General features: G+C 39.1%; 2 protein-coding genes across 2 annotated transcripts in view; one reads left to right on the top strand and one right to left on the bottom strand.

Moving 5' to 3' along the window:
- Window positions 1-1,083: 1,083 nt before the first annotated feature.
- zgc:172182 (coiled-coil domain-containing protein 89) lies at window positions 1,084-4,408 on the bottom strand. Its single transcript, XM_034204073.1, has 7 exons — window positions 4,271-4,408; window positions 2,962-3,434; window positions 2,650-2,780; window positions 2,431-2,567; window positions 2,278-2,354; window positions 2,089-2,188; window positions 1,084-2,000 (listed from the first exon to the last, which is right to left on the bottom strand). The coding sequence occupies exons 1-7, from the start codon at window positions 4,328-4,330 to the stop codon at window positions 1,914-1,916; spliced, it is 1,065 nt and encodes a 354-aa protein (XP_034059964.1). The 5' UTR covers window positions 4,331-4,408; the 3' UTR covers window positions 1,084-1,913.
- A 754-nt stretch (window positions 4,409-5,162) lies between these two features.
- Window positions 5,163-7,401, top strand: part of lrp2a (low density lipoprotein receptor-related protein 2a) — a 55,819-nt gene continuing 53,580 nt past the window's right edge. The window contains 2 exon segments of the mRNA XM_034203953.1: window positions 5,163-5,240; window positions 5,242-5,443. Coding sequence (XP_034059844.1) covers window positions 5,163-5,240; window positions 5,242-5,443 — 280 coding nt within the window.

Genomic DNA, 7,401 nt, shown 5'->3' with positions numbered 1-7,401 from the left:
TTTGACTGGACAATGACTACTTAAATTCTGCTAATACTTTATGCTAATAGGCTGCTTACATAGGACTACTTTTACTTGAGTAATGATTCAAATGGAGGGCGTGTATGTAAAGTGGAGTGTTTTCAGAGTGTGATAATGTGTATTTACTTAAGTACAACATCTGAAAACGTATCCACCACGGATTTTAAGACACTGGCATGGTTTTAGTTAGCACTTAAATACCATAGACTGCAAGGGTACACTATTTATCACACAGATAAACACAACTGCAGTTCTTATTATACATCCATGCTGCAGACGGGTTGTGCCGTCCTCTTCCGGTAATTGAGGGGATCGCAAGAGCAAGATGGACTGCGCATGCTCAGCTGATAGGCAGCTATGTATATATTTACCTTTAGCCACCTTAACTAAATTGGGTGCTGTGTGACGGTGCTGCCACGGGACTCTGCAGACTCTTACGCTTGGGATCAACTTTAAATAGACAATCAGAAGGATACATTACATACGGCTGTTTCTTCGAGTGCTCAAAAACACTTCACATGGACCTACTGTCACCATCAACACTTTGGCTTTTCTTTAAACGCGATTAAGTCGTTGTTCAGTGACTCAGTCGAAATTACTATAGAGTCTCCAGTTACCGAGATCACTGCAAATGTTTATTTAATTTCAGCAGCTATTTGGTCATATTTCTGAAAGGCAAAGAAAATAAAGTGGTGATCCATACTCTTTTCGACCACAAGAGGACTGAATTGCACCATTAACCCATGTTACAAATCTGATTTAAGCGTTCATGTTTTCTTCGTGTTGAGTTTTAATTTCTCCATGAACCCTAAACTCAAGGTAGGCTGTTTATGTAATGTTATTGTCACATCTTCCTTTATTAATCAGATGTATATTTTAATAAGTGATGAACTGCTGTTAAGGAAAAAATGAAAATAATACCAACAAAACTTTTTTTTTTAAACCTACCTTTTAATAAAATACAATGTCAATTTGAAATATTATTTTGAAAGTGTTGAAATGTTTTCCCTTATTTAGTAATTAACACATAAGAGAGTTTCAAATCAGACATATAATCACGGTCACTGTTTTTTTCTTATCACTTGTCACTTAGGGCTTAAATGTCTACAGAGTCTTTACTGCTTCTCATCATGTTTTCGTTCAAGGTGAAAACACATTCAGAATGACCGCCATAGATGGAACGGAGGGTCTGATTTGCGTTCATAAGGTTCTGGACCTCCGCCTTCAGGACCCCTATGGGCCCTCAAACGCCAACAACTGCTGTGGACCCTTTGGATTCCACCTCCCTAATCATGGACCCCAATATTGTTTTGGATGAACACTACAATGCTGCCCGTGGCATATATAAGATTCTTCAGGCAAGCCTTGACGTGGATGCTAAGACATGTTGAATGGATGTCAACAATAACTTCAATGCTAGAACCTAACTAAAGCATTATCTTACTGAATTGTTCTTTTTTTTAGGACTACAAGTCATGCAGGACATCAGTGTTTTTCTTGGTGTGGATGAATTATCAGAGGAAGATAAGCTGACCGTACAGTAGTTCACGTTCGTAAGATCTAGCTTTTTTTTGTTGCAGCCCCACTACGTAGCAGAAGGCCAAATGGCGAACCTGGTGCCTCTCCATAATACAATCAAAGGCTTCCAAAGCATTCAAGTACAATGCTGCTTGCTGCACCAAGATTTAGAGATTTCAAATTCATTTAATGTTAATTGTTTTGGAAAAGTAATTGAAAAGGCTGAAAAACTGGCAGAGGAGTATTCTCATGTTAAGAACTGATTCAACATGTTGTCCTTTTTTGTTGTTGGAACTATGAAGCAGCAAACTATTTTTGTTAAATTATTTGTTTGAATGCAAACATTGGTAAGAACACTTGTGTAAGGCTAAATGTTATCCCATCATGTGGCGAAGCTTCTTATTTAACTCCCTTTCTTGCATAAGGAGGTTGGTGCTGTGTTCTTTGAAGGCTTCAAAATCCTGTAAAGTTATGGAAATGGTGTTTAGTATTTTTCAGCGATATACAAGCACTTTGAATCGCTTTTCAATATTGCAGATTAAAACAAACCTTTCTCTGCTTCCAATTTGATTTTATGGATTCATCAAGTGCACACTGGAGAGACTTCACTTTAACATCTGCATTAACAGCTTCGGCTTCCTTTTCAAATCTGGCAGGGACAAATGTAGGCGGGGACAACAATTGTTATCATTCAGGTTCTTCAAGCAGTTGTGTACTTTTGACACACCATGTATTTACCTGTGCTCTGCTTTGACCCAGGCTTTTTTCTCCTCTTTCCATTTAGTCTCCAGCTGCTTGATTTCCTCTTGTTTCTCCTGTATTCAAGAGCAAAGTTATTGGTTGGTCTGTAAAGAGCTTTGATTAATGAGAACAAATACTATTTTTAATCACCTGAATTACTTTCCCCCTTTCCATAGACAAGTAGAGTAGTTTGTCTTTCTCTTTGGTGAGGCTTGTTATGCTTTCTCTCATGTTGCTTTCCTTCAAAGCATACTCTTCTTCTGCTTTTTGTAGCTTCTGCTGAAGGTCTGGTTGAGGAGAGAAGGTCATGCGTTTACAAGTGCTTGTGCTTCGAAGCACTTCAGAGAGTGATACACAATTTCTACCCACCGTTGCACATTTCTACAGCATCTCTTTGTTGTTGCTGAGAATCATGTAATTGATTAAGTAGGGATGCCTCCTTGTTTTCATGCTGCATTGTTTGTTCCAGGATATTAGACTTGCATCCAGCTAATTCCACACTGAAAGATTGATATTGGAGAAAATGTAATTTAGAATAACAAAAAATGGGGAAAAACGCATATTTTAAAAGCTTCAAACAAGAAATGTTTGGCAGATTGGACAGATGAATCACTCAGATGATCAAAATGCTGTTGATCAACCTTTTAGCAGTATTAATAATGAACGGATAATAGTTCTTACCTATATTCATTTTCCCTTTTTTCATATTTTTCTGTCAGCTGTTTGATTTCTTGCATCAGTTTTTGAACAAACACTTCTTTATCTTGTAGTTTTTTGGAGAAAAGTGTTTTGTTTTCCGACTGCATTTGTTGGTTTACCAGCTTTAACTGAACATTTTGATGTTTGTGCTCGTCCATGAAAGCAATTATTGCTTGATTGTTTGAGGCTAAATCCATAAATCTTTTCTCTATGAGCTCAGCTTTCTTTCTTTCACTGTCAAGTTCTTTCTGGTATTGTGCTACTTGTTCCTCTGACTCCGTATTGATTTTTTGCAGGGCTATACATCGAAGAAGCACTTCATCTGCTCTCTGTTTCAGCATGCAGATCAGACCTGACTGTTCGTCTATCCGGGACCGCAGCAGCCCTGTCTCTGTGGCATCCTCCACAGAAAAGCTTCGAAGTCTCTCCAGTGACTTCTGAATACCGTCCATATGCTGGAATAAGGGAAAAGCCCTGTGTTATAACATGTTACACAGGTGTTTATGGCATCTTCTCAGTAAAGGTATGCTGTGTTTTTGAACAACAGCACATAAAGTACACCAACAATAAGCTAGTATATTTGATAGGTCAAATAGTCATCACTTTTATTGGAAGGAATAAAATATATATAACATGAATACAAATTGGACATATGCATATCATATAATAATTCAAGTAAAGAACATCAGTTAAATGCAACCAGGAAGAACAAATAAAATAACTCAGGGGGCAGAATAATTCCTGTCAATGATATAGTTGTATACCCAGTGGTGGAATGTAACTTTACATTTACTTAAAATATATTCAGTGCTTAAATGTGCCATTCTGCATAGGCTAATGATTATTTTTGGTAGGCCTACTTTAAATATATTTTGATGCTAATAAATGTTTACTTCTACGTCAGAACTATTTTGAATGAAGTACTTGTAATTTTATTTTTCATCTGTAGTATTGCTACTTTTAGCTAAGTGATTAATTGCAGTACTGCTTCCACCTGTTTAAAGCTCACTGGATTGTTATAACGTTAGAATTGCCTTTACACGTAAGTGGTCGAATTGGATTTGAAAACGTTTCTTTACTGTTTTAGTTTGGGTAGGTGTTTTTGTCAATTAAATGTCATGCAAGTGGAGTACAACATTTTTCCTGCAATGTTGCGAAAACAAAGTGTAATCAGGAGACGGCTAACTAGAGAGTTAGCTAGCTAAATTAGCTAGTAACAGTTAAGCTCGGTCTAGAGACACCAACGGAGGACTCCGCAGATTTGTCGTTGCCGTCAAAAACCTTGTCATACCTCCGTCGTGTTGCCCTCCAACTTCATGAAGTTGTCTGCATTTCTTTGTGGAGTTGTCATGTTGAGCAAATCCCGGTTTTATATTGACAACAACTTAGTTTGAATTTTGCTTCAAGTTTCTCCAACTTTCAGTTGCTCGGTCGCTAATGGCAACACTTATTTTAGCCGAGCTGCCTGTTATTTAGCAACAGATGAAGCGCTGCTGTTCCGCTGCCCGGCCGCAAGGTGGAGCTGGTGAGCCTTTGATTAGCCGCTGAAGGTATGGCTCTAAATGTTATTGTGGAAGAACCAAACACTGTAAAAGAACGAGTATTTTATTATGCTATAAAACTGTTCAACTCAATTTCGCCTTGTTACGTTTTTAGTTTGCCAAGCTACCGTATTTGCGAGTCACTTCTCATTCTCAGATATGTCGCTGCCTTCTGTTGATTTAACTTCTTATGCTAATTGTTTATTTGTGTCACTTCGGGAAGCATTTATTTTCCAGGGACCTGAGGTTTACCGGTTGTACTCGAAAATGAATGTAGGCCCTATGTCAAATTGAGGCATTTTTGTAATATAAGTTACACTCTTACAATCACTTGCAATCTTCTTGTAGGCCTATCAATCTTTATGTGTGTGACTGTGTGTCAGAATGCAACACGGTTCCTTGGTTGGACCCGAACCAGAGATGTTAGGATTAAGTGACCCGTCTTGGCATTTTAGGATTCAGTGCAACCAAATGTAACTCTTTTCATTCGTTAGTTTGTATTTGTTTAACTCCCATCATTATTTTTCTTTACAAGTGACCGTGTGCAACCTCCCAAGTGCGGGGCAAGTAAACAGCGTGGATATAGCCCCGTGTGAGTGAAAATCACTGGCACTATGCTCGAGACAAGTCGGACCTGGCTGCATGGTATTATGCAGATTCCAGGGCCAGAGGGATTTATCCGGAGGGCCGAGGCAGGCTTGGGGGGAGCGGCTGGGCTGTCCCGGGCCTTTGTGCACGCCCCTTTTCATCAACTAGCGGGCCAAGAAAGGCAGACAGAAGAAAGCACCAGCATCCCAGCCCCAGTCCCTGCAGCTCCTCCATCTGCAGAGTGGAGCTGGACGGACCAGCCAGAATGTGGAGAGCACTGCTGCTACAACTCTTCCTCGTCTTCATATGCTCTGTGAGATGGTGCCACTCTGAAGGTGAGTAGTGGGATTTTGCTTCCACGTTTCTTTGGTTCACACAGGCTGTCAGCTGAATGATTCATTGAGGACCTGCTGAGTTGTTGTGCTATTCCCTTGTGCACTTGTTGCACATCAAAACAAAACAGTGATGGGGAATTGAAGTGTTGCTGATTGATAATGATTAGCCTATGTATTTTTAGGATAAAGCAATATATTTTGAGTACCTAATGGTAATTCAAACAGGTTAAATGAATGAAATACAAAGGAACAACCTTGTTAATAAACCCACCGTTACATTAATTACACAATGTCCTCCAGTAATTGTGTCGTGGCCACTAAGTAATGTTTTTCTGGCTCTGGAGCTAAACATTGTAGCACATAGTATTACTTTAAAGGTTGAGCACAAAGCCTTCCTCAGACAGATTGGAAGTTCTCTTGAGGAACTTTTGCCTGAGCTTTACTGTTGCTAGGTAACAGAAAAGAGCATGTGACTTACAGACAATCTGTGAGGACTGAAAGCTACTGGTACAAATCTCATTCAGTGGAGCAGATTTGACGCTGCGAACCACTAATTCAAAACTTGATTCTAGCTTCAGGAGCAAATGTATTTCCTAATGTAAGACAGCAGACAGGAATAAAACACTCAGATACTGCTCTTATACATGACAGTCTTGTGTTTGTCTCCTGCGTTTGTAGCACAGCTAGAGCCTACTTCTCAAATTGTAATCTGCTTTCTTTTTGCTCAACCCTTAGTATGTAAGCTCCTTAGTGTGAATCAAGCAACTAATTACACTGCAGCTGCTGCAGAATGAACCCATTTCTACTTAAGGAGAAGTGTGGAGTTGAGTAAAAACTGTACCAAGAGAAAGGTCATGGCTACAGCTTTCTTATATATATTTGTATAAAATATCCTGGACCAAATTCCTCACTGTCTAACAGACACACAAACATGAAAGAAAAGCTGGACTGTCTATGCCAAAAAGACAATATAACAGTGTTGACAGGGAGACTGTAGCATTTAGAAAATTCAGCTGGCATTTCCTTTGAATTACAGCAGTCACAGTGTAGCTAACATTTGCAGATGATTACTGAGGTGTACAAAATGACCACTTGAATAAAACCACAGACTCTCAGTAAACTTTGTCAGCATGTTCATAGTGATCATTAGCTTGGATTTTTGTGATTAGTAAATAGTGATGTAGACAGTTTTTTTATAAAATTCTCAGTGATTTATTGTTGACCTAGTTTCATAACCATTCCATGTTATCAAGTTCCTCCTGGTGGTGTGGGACTGAATGAATGGTCACTTCTGGATACATTCTCTAAACCCTGTTTGATCCTCCATAAAAACCTTTTAGTTTGATACTTGTTATTCCATGACCTTTTGTAACACATTATCCAGTCGTTGGCCTTGATACTGCTGCAGAATGCTTACACCGACATGAATAGCTAATGTGACATTTTGAGGGGATTTCACGGTACTGCTTTGTTAACCATCTTTTGCCATTTTTGCTGTTTCACACATATTTTGACCCTATACATTAAGTTGTTTTTCTCTGTAAATAATTTGCCACTGAGCTCCGAATAACATAGTAAGTGCAAAGTAAGACCTTTAATGGTGTTAGTTATTACGTTTTGTTTACTTCATAAGAGGAATGTGAAACAGAAGAACAGATTGTTAATGCAATCGTCAGCTATTATTCAGATGTCACCGGGGTTAATGTGCCTTGATTCGATCATGCCTATCCTTCCGTTCGGTCTGTATTGACTGTAAAAAAGTATTCTGTTGTGATAACATTTTTAAAGACTCAAAAACGTTGCCTGCACGTGCATGTTAAACCTCACGCATGCCGGCTTCTATCCGGTATAGGAGCCTAAATCCTTGTGCAACAGTTACACTGCATTCGAAACGGGGACACAGTTGGCACAAATCGAGAGCAAATCCTTTCCTTTCCAGCAGCCCCCAGGTTACAGAC

This window comes from Gymnodraco acuticeps, unplaced genomic scaffold (genome assembly GCF_902827175.1).
Source record: "Gymnodraco acuticeps unplaced genomic scaffold, fGymAcu1.1, whole genome shotgun sequence".
In the NCBI taxonomy this organism is placed as follows: domain Eukaryota; kingdom Metazoa; phylum Chordata; class Actinopteri; order Perciformes; family Bathydraconidae; genus Gymnodraco; species Gymnodraco acuticeps.
The sequence above is the reverse complement of the archived record's forward strand: the minus strand, read 5'-3'. Positions and strand labels throughout refer to the sequence as shown.